Source organism: Phascolarctos cinereus, unplaced genomic scaffold, assembly GCF_003287225.1.
Source record: "Phascolarctos cinereus isolate Bilbo 61053 unplaced genomic scaffold, phaCin_HiC Scaffold_7;HRSCAF=346, whole genome shotgun sequence".
Lineage (NCBI taxonomy): Eukaryota > Metazoa > Chordata > Mammalia > Diprotodontia > Phascolarctidae > Phascolarctos > Phascolarctos cinereus.
The window spans coordinates 63,002,492-63,021,225 of record NW_027556180.1 but is presented as its reverse complement, the minus strand read 5'-3'; the positions used below and the strand labels follow the sequence as shown (position 1 = coordinate 63,021,225).

General features: G+C 39.1%; 1 protein-coding gene across 3 annotated transcripts in view; it reads right to left on the bottom strand.

Moving 5' to 3' along the window:
- Positions 1-18,734, bottom strand: part of FARSB (phenylalanyl-tRNA synthetase subunit beta) — a 75,090-nt gene that overhangs the window by 35,502 nt on the left and 20,854 nt on the right. For all 3 annotated transcript variants that reach the window (XM_021002816.2, XM_021002815.2, XM_021002817.2), the window contains exons 8-15: positions 11,542-11,612; positions 9,482-9,543; positions 9,341-9,392; positions 5,196-5,257; positions 4,728-4,935; positions 4,222-4,302; positions 2,210-2,302; positions 752-869 (exon numbers count right to left, since the gene is read on the bottom strand). In XM_021002816.2, coding sequence (XP_020858475.1) covers positions 752-869; positions 2,210-2,302; positions 4,222-4,302; positions 4,728-4,935; positions 5,196-5,257; positions 9,341-9,392; positions 9,482-9,543; positions 11,542-11,612 — 747 coding nt within the window. The remainder of the gene's footprint in view (positions 1-751; positions 870-2,209; positions 2,303-4,221; positions 4,303-4,727; positions 4,936-5,195; positions 5,258-9,340; positions 9,393-9,481; positions 9,544-11,541; positions 11,613-18,734) is intronic.

The following is an 18,734-nucleotide window of genomic DNA, read 5'->3' as shown; positions in this document are numbered from 1 at the left end:
GCTGATTAAACAATACTGGGATTTAAGTTGCTAGTTCCAGGGAGCCTAGGAAACACTGGCAGCAGCTTAATCATTTGAAGGCACTGCACACTGAGAGAAGCTGGGTATACAGCTTGAGACAATCACTTTCTGACTTGCCCCACCAAAGAGTGCCCAGGGGCATTTGTCTGGAATAGATTTCACTAGCAACTTGGTACAGGTACCTACTAAACTTACTATATATTTATTAAGTACCCACGGTGAGTCAAATGTCACACAAAGTACCAAGTGATAATCCCTGCCCTCATAATTACCAGACCATGCACGAATAAGCAAAATCTGATACAACACACACACTCATTGTGAATGCAATTATTGTTGCCATTTCTGAGTGAGAATGATAAGCATTACAAGTAAAAAGAATACGAATATAACCATGGAATATAAGAGAAAATGTTAAATGTCCTGGAACAGGGATTCTTAACTCTTTTTTTGTTTCATGGACCCCTCTGGCAGTCTAGTGAATTCTCAGAATAATGGTTTTAGATACAGAAAATAAAAATATTTGGGTTCAAAAGAAACCAATTATATTTACATACAGCTTTCAAAATACTTAATAAGCAAATTCATAGACCCCAGGTTAAGAATGCCTGCTCCCTAGAGATTACTCTCTTAGGTTAAGATTTTAATAGGCCAACTTTTCTAGTATTATTACTTTCTTTTCTTGCAAGTTCTTTTAAATAAAAGAATCAGTGTTGAAAAAAGTTCTTACCTCTGCTGGAATCCTTTAATACAATGTCAGAAATTTCAAACAGTTTCAGAGGTAGGGGCATCTTCCTATTAGCAGCAATTGTCTTCAGGAGCCCAGGGAGAAGAGTTGTACGTGCTACCTGAAGGTCAAGCACAAATCTATATCTGTGAAACTTAACTTCAAAAAGTATCATTTCCCCTCACTTTTATTTTATAATTCATTTTAATGTATTATCACTCAAATTTTAAGTGTGCAATAAAAGAGCTCTCCAGCAATGCTATAATTTTAAAACAACTGTTACCAGGGTATTATGTATATGAAAAAAAAAAACACAGGGTTCTCACTGAAAACAAAACCACATTAAAAATAAATCTGATTCCACTGCTTAGAATATGTCCTAAGGAAGCCAAAGACAGTAAACTCCCATATATAGACAAACATTCATAACAGCAGTTTTTGCAGTAGCAAAGAAACAAAGTAGATGCCCATCAACTGGGGAATGGCCACATAAACTGTGGAACGTGAATGTAATGGAATATTATGCGTCATAAAGAATAAGACAAACATGAACAATTCAGAGAAATATGGGAAGAGCCATACGAATTTAAAGTAAAGAAAGGAGAGTCAAAAGAATAATATATATAATGACCACAATAACCAAATGCAGACAAAAGAACTTAAGTTAAATACAGTGGCCAGTCGGGTTTCCAGAGGAATGACATTAAGATATAGAATCTTCCTTTTTGTTAAGAAATTGTAAATTATAAGAACCAAAAACTAAATATGCTATCAGTTGCAAGTGCTATGTTAGACAGCTATTTTTAAAGGAAGGAGAGAACTTGTAAGTATTAGTGCAACCATTAGTATTTTAACTACATAAACCACCACTTATAATAGGTTTGTTGGAAAAACACATTCTGAGTAGAGTAATGCAAACATATCTCACCTCAGCAAGAATAGGAATCATGGAATCTATAAGAGTATGTTTGGGCTTCACTAATTTGTTAGCTCTCTATATGTCCATATCTGTATTAAGAAAATGTTCCTTTCATAACCTCAAACATCTGCTCAAAATAAAGGCACTTCTCTCGGCCATTCTAACCTTAGTCAAATGTGAACTAAAAGGCAATTGCACCTATAGAATTAGAGGCAGAGACTCAGGTACCAGGCCCCCTACCTACAGGCTATTCAAAAGTCACAGTTTTATAGGTTACGGAGGGTTTGTCTGTATTATTTTATCTGCAAATGTTATTTACACTCAGCTGATTTATTCGGTGACCCACACTAAGCTTTGGTAACTGTAAAAAGGTAACAAGATAGTTTCAGTCTTTTAGGAAAAGAATTGGGATGGTGTCCTAATTCATTTTAAGTAAAAGAATATCACATAGGGCATGTTACAATCTCCCTTTTTATTGGTGTACATACTAACCAAGAGCCTCATGGAATTCAGGAAAAGTGCTTAGCCACCAAAATTCTTACCTGAAATTCTGCAGTCTTGGGGTTGGCTATGTGAACAGCTTTCGTTGCAGAAATATCCATGCCAAGTTTATCGGCAATATCCTCTTGTGAGCACTAAGAAACAACACGTTTAGAACAGATTATCATAGAAATGGCTAAACTTAAAATAAAGACTCTGTAATTCTCTATAAGTCACCTGACTATCTTCTCCTAAGTAAGGCATCTTTATTCTATGTTCAAGTCAATGTGCTAAAAACAGCCTCTCTCTATCCATAAAAATAGCCTGGAGCAGATGCTACTTATCAGTTACTACTGCTATGGTGCTTATACTTTCTTGCCAACATATGAAACCAAACAGAATATATTATGGAGATGCTGACAGGTGCTATACTCAAGCCCTCCATGATCTAGCCTTAACCTACTTTTCCATTCTCATTTTCTCTCCCCCCTTCTATGAACTCCCATAGGAATGTGCTCAGAGCACTATTATGGGCATGCATCACAGATTACCTCGTAGACAGGCAGCATTACGTTGTGCAAACTAGGCTAGATTTGGCATCAGAGCATCTGTGTTCAAATCTAGGATCTGCCACTTCCTAGCTATGTGACTTTGGACAAGTCATTTAAACTCTATGTCCTGTTTCCATCTGTAAAATGAAGGGGCTTGGACAAGGTGGTATCTACAGTCCCTTCCAGCTCTAAATATATGATTCTCTAAGTATCTGCTCTATGCACAGATGGCCTCTTAATGAAGAGTAGTGAGATAAGCACAATGTCATCCCAAAAAAGGGGTTTCAATCTGAGGCTATGAAAGTGACACATCAAAAACAATAATTCACCACTGGGAGTAAGCAACATTTGATGCAAAAATTAATGCTAACCTCTTAGAGGAGGGAACCCAGCCTTAACTCGGAAATGACTGTAGCATTATACTCATATATCCATTTCTAATAAACAGAGCTGGGGATATTGCTCACTGCAGTACCCTACGAAGTCCCTTTTAGGGGGATACTCTGTTCATATTTTATTTAGGCAAAGAAATTGACATATCCTCATGAAATCTATTTATTGAGATTAAATAACCATCAGAATGAGGGTTACCAATGAAAAGACCCAAATTCACAATGTATGACTGAGTGCAATATTTGGGGCCTTTGTTACTGACAAAAGCAATGGTAAATACCTGCCTACTAACTCCCACACCAGGAAAGGCTTCACTATGGAACCCAAGGACTGAAAAAATGAAATGAAAAATTGCTCTTTTAGCATACTCCATAAGCTAAATGACTCATTTGCCACTGTAATATGTCATCATTAAAAAGAACAAGCTAGAGATTTAGATATAAGAAGGGGATTAGGTCCCTCTCCCCCTCAACTTCTGTGAGGGTGTAACATGTTTAAAGACTCAAACACTAAGAGGATAGGCAACACAGATGCTAGGCTTTATAGAAAAGTCAGGGAACTACAATTCACAGATATATTTTTAAATGGTCAATCTGTTTTGTTCCATTGAATTCTGTAAATAATCCACTTCCTCATTTAAGCCTTTCATGTTAACTTCTGAACTCAAAGCAAATGTCTGAAGATGAGAACAAATCCCCAAAAGTAGGTAATAATGCAGAACAGCTGTCAAATCTTTAACTAGAGCGGCATCTAGTGGGCATTGCCACGATGAAATCCAGACTAGAAACTGCTAACACAATTCAGTTATGAAACCCAGAACGAGCCCATGATCTTTTCACGGCACTACAGAATGCTAGAATTTAACACAGGAGATGCTAGTTCTAGTACTTTGCTTTAGCCTTTTCTACCTGTAGCAGGGAATCAAAGCAAGCATCCATATTTACATTCCACAGACACCACCAGTACATGCAGAGAGGTGTTGCTAGGAGCATCGGCAAATGCCAACTTGTCAAGAGTACTATAAATTTCTCATAGGCATATTACATTATGATAAAATAACGAAATGCATGTTTAATGCTCAAAAATTAAAGTAAGATGTCAATCAGAAAATGCTAGCCGGCAAGACGTACCAGAGCAAAGGTAAGAGCTTCGGTGAATCCCGCTGCTGCCAAGTCATGCCTCAGGAGCTCTGTAAGCTTATTCAGAGGTAACTGCAAGAAAAATCATATTCATACTACTTAACCTCAAAAGTTCCCATTTTCCTCAAGAAAGGGCCCATTATTATGAAGGTAAAAGCTTCTTTCCTCTGCTGATCAGCATACTACCACTCACACACAAACACACACAGTGTCTGTCTTTGGACCCACCTTGAGAAAATGAGCTTCCCCATTACAGAGTCAGCTACGGCTCCAAGCCTGAAACCTGGCTTTTTTCAAAGAACTAGCCACTATAGGTCTCCAACTTGCTCTAATCAGCTGGGCATCTGTTTTGTATCCTATCCACTGCAAATGCCTCTCATAGCAAAGCATGTCAAAATATTGTTTAATTCTTATGCTCTGTTTTTCCCAAAGCCCTCCTGGCATTCAATAGTCAGTTACTAACAATAAGGAGTGTTTATTTAAGGGTGCAATCTTACTTGATTAGCTATGGTGTACGTTTTCGGTATAGTCATCTGAATGTTGTTATAACCATAAGCAATAGCTGCATCTTCTACAATATCACAGGCATGGATAATGTCAGCTCTGGTTGGAGGGATTTCAATCTCTATCTGGTTCCCATCCCCTATGACTTCTGACTTTAAATACATCCTGGTCAGAAGCTTTGCAAGATTTGCTGGAGTTTCACTGAAATAGGAAAATGAAAATTTCATTACATTTTTTAAAGCATTATTACATTTTGAAAAAAAAAATGTAACTATATAACAAGCTTCCTTACGAATTTATTTTAAAATGAGAAAAATAATAATATTTTGTATTATACTGCCATCTTAATTCCAGATGGATTGAAAGGCCTTTCCAAACATTCCTTGAGATAAGATAAAATATAATTTGCTCTCCATTCCTATATCTTTAAAATGAATATGAATGAGTTTTCCATTGCATACCTGATTCCAATTTGCTTGTTAATTAAATCAGCTTTCACCATCTCCTTTCGATAAGCTAATTCCTATGGAGAAGAAAAAGATTTTATAAAACATACAAGAAAATTAAATCATTCTACATTAGGATACAGATTTAGAAGCTTCCTAATCCCATTTTTAAAAAATTTCATCACCATCTTAGTTTTTTTTAAAAGGCAGATGAACTAGGATTAGTTCGGTATTTCAGAACATTCTACTTTATATGAAAAAACTAATTTTTATTTTTTTTTCCCATATGCTTTTGAGTTGAAAATTTTTTCTCCCTTTTTCTCCCCCCCCCACCCTCCCCAAGACAGCACACAATCTGACATAGGCTTTACATTTACATACCCATTAAACATATTTTCACATTAGTGAAGTTGTAAGTAAAAATTAAAACCAATATGAGGAACCATCAGAAAGATGAAACAAAATTCAACTTAAGGTAAAAATAAGTGAGAGCAATTTGACTTCCATAGTTCTTTCTTTGGATGTGGACAGCATTTTCCATCCCAAGGCCTCTGGAGATGTCTTAGATCCTCATAATGCTGAGAAGGGTTCAGTTTAACATTCTTAGTCATTGCATAACATGGCTGCTATTGTATACAAAGTCCTCTGGGTTCTGCTCACTTCACTCAGCATCAGACCATATAAGCCTTCCCAGGTTTTTCTGAAGTCAGCCTGTTCATCATTTCTTATAGAACAATAGTATTCCATTACATTCATATACCACAACTTGCTCAGCCATTCCCCAAGTGATGGGCATCCTCTCAATTTCCAATTCTTTGCCACCACAAAAAGAGCTGCTATGAATATTTTTGTACATGTGGGTCCTTTTCCCATTTGTTTGATCTCTTTGGGATATAGCCCTAGAAGTGCTATTGCTGGATCAAAGGGTATGCACATTTTTGTAGCCCTTTGGGCATAGTTCCAAATTGAAAAAACTAATTTTTAAAAGATTCCTTGACAGACAGATCTAATCAACTCACTGTGAAATATTACAAAGATTCCCTCACACAAACCTCTGAATAAGGAATAAAACACTAAACAATGTTTTATGGAGACTTAACCAGTCTTTCCAATAGCAAAGCACTGATACGTTATATCATCTCCCGAGTTTTTGAACTGGGCTTGAGATTTTGGCAAGCCTGACCTGACAGGTCAGATTATGGTGAAAAGAAAATCACACTTAAAGATAACATTATTTTTATGATAGTCCCAGAATTCTTCTCAAGTTTAGATGGTCTACTAGCCAATGATTACAGATGTAAGAAAATCAAAAACCAAAGAATGAAATGTGGCAGCAGAATATTAACAGTGTGTTAAGCACTAGGTACTAAAAACTCACACATTTACATAATTCTTTAAGGATTATAAAGTTCTTTCTTCACAATAATCCTTTGAGAAAGGTTGTACAAATATATATTGCCCCCATTCTACAGAGGGGAGAAACTGAGGTTCTGAGAGGCTAAATGTCTTGCTAATGGTCACACAGATGGTAATTGTTTGAAGAAGTTTTCAAATTCAGGACTTTGACTACAAGCTGCACACTCTTTTACTTGAGAGGCAGGTAGGTGGCACACTGGATAGACCACTGGATCTGGAGTCAGGAGGAATGGAGTTTAAATCAGATTTCAGACACTTAATAGCTAGTCAACCCAGTGTAAGTCATTTAATCTCTGTCTGTCTCCGTTTCCTCTACTACAAAATGGGGATCATAATCACCTGGCAGGGTTGTTGTGAGGATCAAATGAGATAACACTGTAAAGTGCTCAGCACAGTGCCTGGCACATAGTAGATGCTTAATTAACGCTTATCCCCTCTTCTTCCCTATGCACACTGCTGCTCAATTTAAAAAGCCAATACATTGTCTTGAGTCACCCTGAGAATTTAAAACAAAAATGCTTAGTAAGCACATTTTTACCTAAAACAGTAAGACTTTTGCCATATATTAGGGTTTAAGTTTTCAGTTGTGGAATGAGCCTATTTGCCCACCATACCTATTTGTGTCTTCCCTCACTCCTCCATCTGCCTATCCCTGTGGTACCACTGGGAAGGATCATTCTTGTGTCCTGCATTGAAAGGCTAAAAGGCTCCGTTTTTAGTACTTTCCTTTTGCGGGGCTAACTAACTTGGAGTCTGTCAATTTTTAAAAACGATTTGATAACTATCTCAATTTAACTGGCTTCCTCTTTTACCCCAGGCACTGCACTAGAGCTGTCCCCCAGAGCAGAGTTACAAAACACTACTCTGGTGCTGTTGGAGAGGCTGGGCATACCACCACACTAATGCCACGACTCTCAGCACACTCTCAATGGGTACTGCCACAGTGTAGCTGTCGAGGAGAATTCTGGCAGTGACAATGCACTAAATAGCACATCTTTGCTGATAAAGGAAAGGATATGCTCCAGAAAGTGAGTGATCTAAAAGCTTACGTTTTTCCATATACCTCGGCATTCTAATCACATAAAAATGGCATACCCTTGATCAATTTCTGAATTTCTTTCAAATTTCTACTTGTCACTGTCATTTATAAACATAAAAGCTTTATATGAACATAAGCTATGCTATGTCCTTACATTTCAAAGCCTTGCTTCAAAGCACAGCGATGGACTAAATAACTTACTAAGATTCTACTTCTTCTACAGAAGAGGTTTCTCTCTACACACTAGCAGCACAAACACATTTTTAAAATAATTGTCTTTAAAAACTATATAACATTTGGAAAAAATCATGCTATTTCACTTGTATAAGAATATTGATTTAGACCTAAGGGACCTCTTTAATCACCTCAAAATGAATAGCAATATGTAAGAAAAAAATGAACCAAATTTTAAAATGTATTTCTCTACCTCCTTCTCAATGTTCAACACTACATCTGTATTAACATCTGAGTATTACAAAGATTTTTTAAAAACCTATTGCTTAGGTTAAACAGCATGCTGTTGTTGTTTTTTTGTTTTTTAAAGACAATTCTTCTGTACCAAAACAACGATCCCAAAGAATTTCAGAGTTGAAAGGACTTTCAGAAATCATCTAGTTCAACCCTCACCTTCACAAGAATCCTTTCTACAACATTCCTTTCAAATGAATGCCTATGGTGATGGAGCTCTAAGTGAGGAAGTTCCTTACATAAAGCTAGCATTTACTTCTCTGTAACTTCCACCCCTTGAAGTAAGCTGACTAAGCTGCTGCTAGTCATTTTCTCATTCAAACCAAGAATTTACTAAAACAGGGTTAAGAATCCCCCAACCATGACTGACGGCCACCACTTTTGTAGTTACACAAATATTCTATCTTCATGTTGTTAGGAACAGCACCATTTCTGATAGCGGACCCTGCTTCACTCAGGAGCAGGACTTTCGGCTTCTGTTTACAGATTCCACACCATTAAAGTGGTGGGTGTGAAGACTAAAAGCGGCCTTCCAGGCTCTTGGGATCTCCTCACTAGCTGCTAGTGAGGGTCTGACTGCACAGGCACCAAAGCCAACATGGTAACATCCTTACTAAGCCAGAATTATGACCCCCAACAGTCTCAACATTGTCACCTGCTGCACTAATCACACTAAGTTACCCTGGGGGCTTAGAGGTTCGGGCTTTTTATTGACTGTTTCGACCCTTACCACAACTGCACAAACTCCTGAATTAGGCCTGATGATACATTTATTAGCTGCAGCAGTGGCCTTTAGCAACTTCTGATTTCAGATGACTGAACAAGATTAATTAAGTCTGGACTGCTGAGTGTGCATCCCTGCCAGAGGTGGAATTGCAAATTACCCAATTAAAAAGTTAGGCCAAAGGGGTTATGGCACACTGTGCCTTTCAGAGCCTTTTCCCTACACAAAGGTTCTTCTTCCCAGTCAGTGTAGTAGTGCATTGGATAGAGCACTGGCCTTGGAGTCAGGAAGACCTGAGTTCCAATCTGGCCTGAGACACAAACTGTGTGATCCTAGGTGGGTTGCTTCACTTCTGCCTCAGTTTCCTTATCTGTAAAATGGAAATAATAATAGCACCTACCTCCCAGGATTATTGTGCAGATCAAATAAGATAATATTTATAAGGCAGTTGGCAAACCTTAAAACACTATAAAAACGTTAGCTATTACTATTGTCATTATTATTAATACTTACTGGATATGTATAGGATTTCCCATCAGGATAAATTACTTCAGCAGCTTCAACCCTGAAAGAAAACACCCCAGCTGATTTCTTAGTTTGGTCTTTCACAACAGGAAAGCCTGGTCATATTTGACAGTAATTTGTCCTACTTACGTAAACTGCTTCTCACAATATTCACTGAACATTGTGACGATGACATCAAGGACTATTTTTGCCTGGAGAAAGAAGAACACCATTGTGACCATCTATAGTCCACAGCTAAGATGGGAAATGACTAATGACTGAGCAGCATTCAGCAGTCCCCTTTCTAGCTTCCCAGAGCTGGGATTCTCAATGCACTTTCTAAGGATGGAGAGGAGAGACAAGATTACAGGCCGGGATTGTCAGTTCCTGTCTTTGTGCTCTCCGATTCTGGAGTCATCAAAGTCTCAGTTTTGTATCTGTGGCAGATACAAATCCATACTCTATTTGGATTCTTCCTTCAAAGACAATTGAAAACACTAAGAAAATTTCAACATCTTTATAGTTACAACCCAAGGACATGTTTTTTAAAATGCAAATTGCTTTTGTAAGCTACAAATCATATAAAGCAGGGGGCAGAGACAAGACAGAGGAGAAAAGGCAGGGACTTGCCTGAGCTCTCCCAAATTTCCCTCCAAACAGCTTGAAATAACACCTCAAAACAAATTCTGGAGCAACAGAACCCACAAAAAGACAGAGTGAAACAATTTTCCAACCCAAGACAACATAAGAGGTTGGCAAGAAAGGTCTATCACACCAAGGTGAGAGGGAAGCACAGGCTGTGCCTCAGCAAATCAGAAGCAGGCCTTGCAAGCCACTCAATCAATGGCCACAGAGGCTACTTTTGGAGCGCTCAGCCCACAAATGGCAAAGGGGTGAGAAGGAGCTTCAGGGGGTCCCTTTGCTGGTACTGGGTGCAGGACTCTGTTGCATTGTCCATACAGAGATCTGGGTCACAGGCTAAGGTTGCAGTCGCAGGGCAAAGAGAAGCACTAGTACACTGGAGCTTGCAGCCCCAGGTGAGCAGGTACCCTGGGCCCAGTTCCAGGAAGGAAAAGAGTACTTGTGGTCGCTCACAGACCAAAGCACAGGCCAGGAGAGTAGTAAACATATCTCTCTTTAGATCATACCACTTCAGAAGAACTGAAAGTTTATAAACCCCCAGAACTAGCTTCACAAAAATCCTGAAGACAGACATAGTGCCCCCCTCCACTCTAGGAATAGAGCCCAACTAAATATAAAGTTAAAACTCAAGAAATAGGGTGGAAAAATAAGGCAACAACAAAAAAAGATCCTGACTGCAGAAAGTTACTACGATGACAGGGATGATCAGAATACAAACTCAGAAGACAACAAAGTCAAAACTGCTATATCCAAAGCCTCAAAGAAAAATGTGAATTGTTCTCGGGCCCAAAAGAACTCCTGAAAGAGCTCAAAAAGGATTTTAAAAATCAAATAAAAGGTATAGCAAATCATGCAAAGCTTCAGGAAATATATGCTATATAAAGTGTTGCAGACGATATAGCTTGAAATAATTTAATCCTTTAAGAAAATTATCTAAGGTCTTTTGATATGCAGAAAACAAATCTTTAAGAGTAAAGTAATAAAAGCTACATTGTTATGATAGTATTTCTAGAGGTAAATATGAAAAATATAAATTTTAAATGAGGTATCTTCTTACCAGTCTCTAGGACAATGAGCCTTCTATGAATGCCAACTATCCCCGCCCTTTACAATCATTAATTTACATTCCCTTAACTTGCTTAGTTGCCAGCTTCCTTCTTTTGCCTTACTCAACACAATTAAAAAAAAAAAAACAACTAAGGTGCAGAGCTCATGCAGTAATTAAGACTCCACAGTAATCCAATCAAAGAACTCTAAGGATGGAAAGCAAGTGAAATGGGGAAGAATGAGGCTATCATGTAACAGTCCAGATTCTTCTACAGAAATCATCTTTACGTCTATAGCGAATAGAAAAGCATTTACCAAGTACTGAAGAAGGCATCCCTTTCTAGTAACTACTTGATCTGGCCCATGTGAAATAAGCATCACAACCAAAGAATGGATTATTCTTACCTCCCTGTGCCCACCCTGAATGTTAATTATTTTTAAATTTAAATATTTGGTCCAAGAATATAAATAAAAACATAAAGGTCTTACAGCACATGAAATAGAATTAAATCTCCATTTACCTTAGTAAGATCAGTTCCTGTGCATTCAATAAACACATTCCTGGTTTTTAATGTGATTTTCGAATGATCACCTACAATAAGTATAAAACAAAATCCCAAATTATCAATTTTAGAAAGACAAAGGATTTTAATCATACAAGAACATGAGTGCCTTTTTATTACATAGATAGTCAAACAAAAGAGAAATTAAAACTTATTTGAACCTAGAATCTTCTGGCTCAGAGACAAAGCCTACAGTTAAATTCTGGGGCCTTTGTAAAATAGAGATCTGTATTTGACAGTGTGACGATCTGTATTTGAATATTATCTCTGGCACTGACCATAAGCTATGACTCCAAATTACAAGAAATTTACAATGTATTAGTAGCCAGGCAATAATTTTCTTCACATTCTCCTTAATATATGAATTATCAGAATTCTAGACACAGAACAAAACAAAGTAACAGCATAAATTGCACTTTTAATGTTATGAGTTTGAAAGGCCTGCATGGGGCCTGTGTGATGCATAGGTTTTTTCATAAAATCTATTCTGTTTTACTGTCATATCCAAAATAGCACAGATGACTTCAACAAGCTGAAATCACGGAGTTAAATACAAGCAGAAAGATCCTGAAAACGTTTCCACACACTAACCCTTCTTCTTCAGGGTGTCTGTAATAGTCTAGCAATAATGAGCTGTCCCATGGCTGAGCTCCCCTTACCAGGGTACAGGAAAGTCCTAAAGAGCCGCTGATACGTGAATGGAGTGTTGTTGAAATAGTGCTGCAGACCATAAAGCTTGAAGTTATTGAGTTCTTTACGGAAGAAATCTAAGGTCTTTTAATCTGCAGACAACAAATTTTTGTCGTCAGTGGGAAGGGTGGGAATTAACCAAACTGCTTTTTCTCCTATCTCTCCGAAGACTTCAAAGACCTTTACCCACAGGTGCCTCCCAAGCCCTACGGCCACTCCTAATTATTACTGACCTCTAATTCCCTAGCTTTTCTTCTTTGTCATATGGCTTGCCCCAAAATTATCCCCTTTTGCATTTAACAGCTGACATTTTAGAGAAATCACCAGCCAGGGCTTCTTTTCCTTACAGTAGGCAATCTGAAGGCTCTGAATGTAGCTCTTCATGAGAGGACTCACTCACTGACGGTTACTCAGGGCTGCTTCTTAGTTGCCAAAGAGATGTGTTTTTTTTGGGGAGGGGTGTCTGGGTTTTGGATGGGGGGGAAGGGGAACCCTACTCAAACTCACTTTATCAATCCTCTCACTGTGCACATAGTAGGTGTGCTCCTTGCCTGACTCAACTGCCTGTCCTGAAGTTCATTCCCTGGAAGCTGTGATGCTCTCAGAACAGATGGCAGTGGGACTTCCTGCTCTTTCAGTCCAGAGCCAGCAGGTGCTGTGGCCTCTGACACCTCCTCTCCTGTGACTGACATGCAGGATGATTCTCTACTTCCTCTTCCTTAGACTGGAAGTTCTTTGTCCTACACTCTGCTTTGCTGCAATTTTCTGCTCGTTCCTTTTAAGTCTGTACAAATCCTCATATTTGAAATTAAAAGATGAAATATGCCCATAATAAGAGGCAAAAGGCAGTCTTCAATCTGAATAAATCACAAGTGTGAGAAGTACTATACTATAAAATTTCAAGACAATAAAAATCCTTCCCAGAGCAATCCAGAATGGATAGTTGGGAGTTTGTTTTGAGAACTGTGTGAAGTTTAATTTTGCCTTGGAATCTGGTTAAGTTTGCCAAGTAAAAGAAATTTCCTTTTAGACTTTTGAATTCTACTCAAACTGCAAACAACCCAAATGTTTACAGAAAGAACAAGATGAACTGAGAACATCACCAAAAGAATAGGAGATAATAACTGACATCACCCTCAAATTTAGAACAGGTGTTGAACATTAGGAAGAAAATTAAAATATGTATAATGCTTAGTGAAATTCAGTTCAGCTGTTCAACATTAGAAAGAAGGAAAAAGCAGAAATCCAGCCAAGCTCACAGTCATTTCACATTACATTACAATTCTTCTGAGCCAGAGCCTGAGCACCCAATGTTTAGTTACCTGATGTTAGTAAGAGTCAAACTAAGCTCAAATTTCAGGATTGTGCAATGCAACTGATTTTTATTTTTTACTATTGAAGAAATGCACTTCCCTCCTTTAGCTAGAAAAGTGTGGCACTGCAGGTATGGAATGCTGCCTACACTTTCAGATGGTCAAATGCTTTGTGTTAGTTGGCTCGACTTAAATTTTGTTTTTCTTTGTTACAAAAAAGAGCTTATTGGACATGTTGGGGGAGTAACATCTAAAAATGACTACAATGTGAAAACTTCAATAAAACATTTTTTAAAGCAGAGAAACAATACAATTCAGTAGTAACAGCAACAACAACAACAACTACTAATATTTACACAACACCTACACCTTGCTGGGCACTGCGCTGGGTGCTTTACAATCAGTGTCTCATTTGGTCCTCACAGCAGCCCTGGGAGGTGGGTACTATTATTGTCCTCACTTTACAAATGAGGAAAATGAGGTAAACAGAGGTTAGACTTGCCCAGGGTCACACACCTAGGAAGTGTCTGCGGCTACATTTGAACTCGGGTCCTCCTGACACCCTACCCACTGAGCCAGCTAGAGGTAAATAAGGAGCTGTCCTCAAAGCCAGGCAGACCTGGGTTCAAGTCCTGCTTCTGATACAAACTGTCTGTGCCCATGCAATTCGAAGACTCCAAGCTGCAGAGAAGGTGCTGGCCTGAATCGGTAACCAGGAGTTCCCTCTATCAATGAAATTACAGCTCCAGGCCCTAACACTATCCCTATTTAAAATAGATGTGTGTGTGTGTGTGTGTGTGTGTATAAAAAATACACACATATTATTTTTACTATTATTAGAAACTATTTTTGATAATGAGTGGGAATACTTTTTGATCAGTAGTAATTATAAAAAAAATCACTCTCCCAGTTATCATTATTTGGGAGGAAAAAGCTGGTCCTTTCTGTGCTTTAAAGACTCTCTATTCTTAAAACAGATATTAGAATGATTTATTAAGTCAGGAAGAAGCCTAGTAAGTTAGCCTTTCCTATTTAGATGATGCCCCAAGGGCATTTTCCCTTCCATCCTACCTACCACTGGAAAGCCTCCCCTCTCTCCTAACCCTAATTAGTAGGTCTCCCAATCTTGCCCAGCCTGCAAGTGCAGCACGGTTACTGGCTAACACCACCACTGATGGCAGCTTGGCCCTCCTGGGCCAAGTCACTTCTCCTTGGGCAGTCTAGCGGCCCCTTCTTCCTACTTCTGGAGATTCACCATTCTGGAGCTGAACTTCGTGTGGATATCTGAACAGCTCAGCCTTCCTGCAGCTCAGAGATCCCCAGTTCAAGTGAGCCACAAGCCTCAGACTCCCAAGAAGCAGGGACTACAAGTGTGTGCCACCACACCCAGCCTCCAAGTCACTTCTCCTGCCTTACCAAATCTTGTTAAACTGAAAAACTTCAGTAAAGAAAAAAAAAGGTTACAACAAACCTTAGTAACAAAAATACCGAATATATTTATAAGCTGCATTTGTGAAGGATTAAAAAAACAAACAAACAACCAGAAAAGGGAACAGATACTAGAATTCTTGTGAAAGTAGTAGAAGGACGGGTAATTTAAGAAATTTTGGAGGCCTTTCCCTAACACAGTTCTTGAAGTCTTTATCTGCATGTACAGTAAAATGACACATTTAAAGAGTGATCATCTCATTATTTATAAGCAAACTCTGAATGGCATGCATATACAATCCACACTTTCTGAGAATGAGCAAAGTCTGAATTTAGGCCATTTGCCAATAGCTCCTGAGTTCTGCCCCTCCATGCCCACGCTATTTCCCTTTCCACCCCAGAATATTTTCAACCAGACCCACATGGTCAGCTCCACTCACACAATCAGGCCTCTCTTTCTTTCAACCCTGAGCTTTACACTTCTTCCGCTCTACTATGCTATAGTCCTGAAAGGAACATAAAAGACATGAGTGAGGGACATAAGACTGTGGATTCATTAACTGGATTGCAGGCCCTCCACTGAGGTCCAGAACCGATGCCTCATTGTGGTGGTGCCCTGCCCATGGAATGAATGAATGAAAAGCATCCATTACGTGTATACTGTGTGCCAGGCACTGTGCTAAGTGCTGGGGATACAGATATATACAAGCAAAACAGTCCCTGCTCTCAAGAAGCCATATAGAGGAGTGATGGCCAGGGAAGAGTCAGAGTTGCTTGGAGTCAGAGCTGAAAGAGGGTGTTGGTGTTGGTGGCATGGCACAAATAGATGGTTAGAAGGGTGGAACGATGAGCCTGGATAAGGTGGGGGGGAAGAAGGAGGAGGAGGAGAAACAGAAAGGAAGGAAAGGAAGTCAAAGATGAAGAGGAGGGAAAGGAAGGAGCAAGAAAGGAGAAGAGGATGAGGAGGAGGAACAGAAAGGAGAGAGGAGAGGGAAGAGGGGGAAAGGGCAGAGGAGGAAGAAAAGAAAGAGGAGAGGAGGAGGAGCTTGAAGTGCAGGTGGAATAAAAGCTTGGCCAAGCTGGAGTTTTCTACTGAAGACCCAGTGACAACTATAAGTCATGTCCTGTTTTCCAAAGCCAAGACTGTCTAGGTTTGGAGAGGCCCATGGCCGAAGTTTAGATGATTATTACTTGTCTTATTCTAACTTTCCCTTTTTTTCTCCTCTTTTGCTATTTCTAATGTCCCATAACTAAAGGAAAACTCCAAATTAAAGTGAGAACACAATTCAAATGCTTGCATTAAAAAAAACTCTTTAAAAAAAATTTGTATTGACAAAAATTCAATTGGGATTTAGGTAACCGTCCCAGCCTCAGCTCGGCCACGATCTTGGTAGGTACTTTGGTCCCTTCACCTCTCTGGGCTTCAGTTTTCCCATGGGTAAAATAAATGTATTGAACTAGATGTCCTCAGAGGTCTGTTCTGGCTCTAAACAATGTATGTCCAATGAGCCATCTATGCTACAATCCTTCCTAATTCAGACACTGCAGAATACTCAGCAAACATGATCTCTTCAGAATGGAAGGCACCTTAAGTATGCACAAGAATCAGTATACAAATATAATAAATCTGTTTTTAAAAACTATCCTAAACTTGTTCAAGAGGGCGTTGCATGCATTCTCCTACTGTTCTTCAAAAAAGATGGTCTAAGTAGCAAAATGGCAACGTGATAATGATGACCACTACCTGGAACTGATCTGTGACACGAAGTTTGCCAAACTGCTGTAGAGAGTAAGTAGATCAACCCCTGATGTAATCACAGAGGAATCTCATGAGTTACCACCTGGTGACAAATTGTCTTCAACTTTTTTATCTGCCTTAGCTCCTATTAAACTGCACAAATCCAAAGGACAGGAAACACTCCAGGCACAGCTTCCATGGGCATTGTAGCTAGCAGAGCCCACTCCTATTATATTGTCATCACTGGTCCAGCCCCTGGAGTTGGTATATCCTACTCCCTATAATACCTCCAGTCCACCTCCTTTAGTCAAAAAGTACCAAGTAGAGCAAGGCAGAGGTAGGGAAGAGTTCAGGTGAAGACAAGGGGAGGATGGGGAAGAGACCTGGCAAGAGTTAAATAACAACTTCCTTAGCCTCTTGGAGGAAAAGAAGTACCACTCAGAGGCAAGCTGTTCTGGGAATTCAATTGACAAGTTCTCCTAGCCCCAAGGATTAGAAAATGGGTCAAGGAAGACAACTACATAAAAATCAGCAAAACCGTTCCACTATTAATGAGGTTTCCCAAGCAAGCACCTTGATCATGTTTTGATTCAGATTATACGTGAAAATGTTAGTTCACCACTGGACTCTCACGTTGCTTATTTAGAAAACCTCATTAAATTACATTTGCTTAAAAAAACTTTTTTAAAAATATGAAAGAATGTAATAATTCCCTTTCAATGTCATTAAACAATATTTCTTTGCAGTTTACCTCTTAAAAAATTTTATTTAAAAATGCCAAACAACAATTTTGGTTTGCTTCTGTATGCATGCATTATGGGGAAAGCGTAATGACTTTTTCACACTGCACATATTTTCTCTATTATTCATGATCATTTATGGTCTAAAAGGGACCTAAAGTGACCTCTGACCGTCTACTGAAAAAGATTCCTTACCACTGAACTGGCAGCTTGGTATGTTGACAGAGTTCTACTCTCCTTACTGTAAACATTTCCTTCGCTGTTAAAGAGCACAACCCCTTCATATTTCATAAGAAGCCAGGGCTGAAAAATTGATCACCAGTTAACCTATTCAGCTAGGGCAGCCCTCAGATAGCTGTCTATTAGTAGACCCCTACGCAAAGGCTTTCTGGACTCGGTAAGACTCACCAGACCCTACAGTGTTGCCCATTGTCTACTCTGTAACATGACGGTGCACTGGAGGGCTTTAGCGGAGAACAAATGTAGCAAATTAAGTAATGGAGGGATGAAATAACTGGCAACAGTTAGATGAACAGTACAGTCAGTAAGTAGCTCTGGTACTAACAAGAATGATTTATATAGCTTAAGCAATTGCACTGTTGGTCAAGTTCAAGAAAGAAATATTTGTACTCAGAAACAACTGTTCTCTACATAGACCTCCCCCATCATACATTTGTGGAATGGATTTTTTTGTACCCAAAGGCAAGACTTTACTTTTAATCTCTTCTGAATGTCATCTTATTAGATTCAGCTCAATGTGGTTAGCTTTCCTTTCCAGTTTTGTGTCATTTACAAATTTGGTGAGCATACCATCTACAGTCTTTATCCAAAGCAATGATCACAACACCAAAGAGCAGTAGGCCAAGCACTGCTCCACTCCTGCCATACAAGCTGACTTCTGAACCACCAGGAACGGCTTGCTGAGTCTGACCCTCCACCAAATTCGAAACCCACCCAACTGGATGGACTATCTTATAGTCTATTGCATGTCTCCCGCCATCTTCTCCACACCTACAAATGAGATACATCATCAAAAGCTGTGTTAAACACTAGGTAAACGACGTCCACAGGATTCCCCTCAGCTACTAGGATAGTGATCCTGTCCGAAAAGGAAGTGCAGTTAGTCTGGCCGGATGTGTTATTGAGGAAGCCTTCCCGGCTCTCAGTAATCACCACTTCTTAATTTCACTAACCAATTCTTTAACGACCAATTCTAGAATTGTCTTAGGAGTCAAAGTCAAG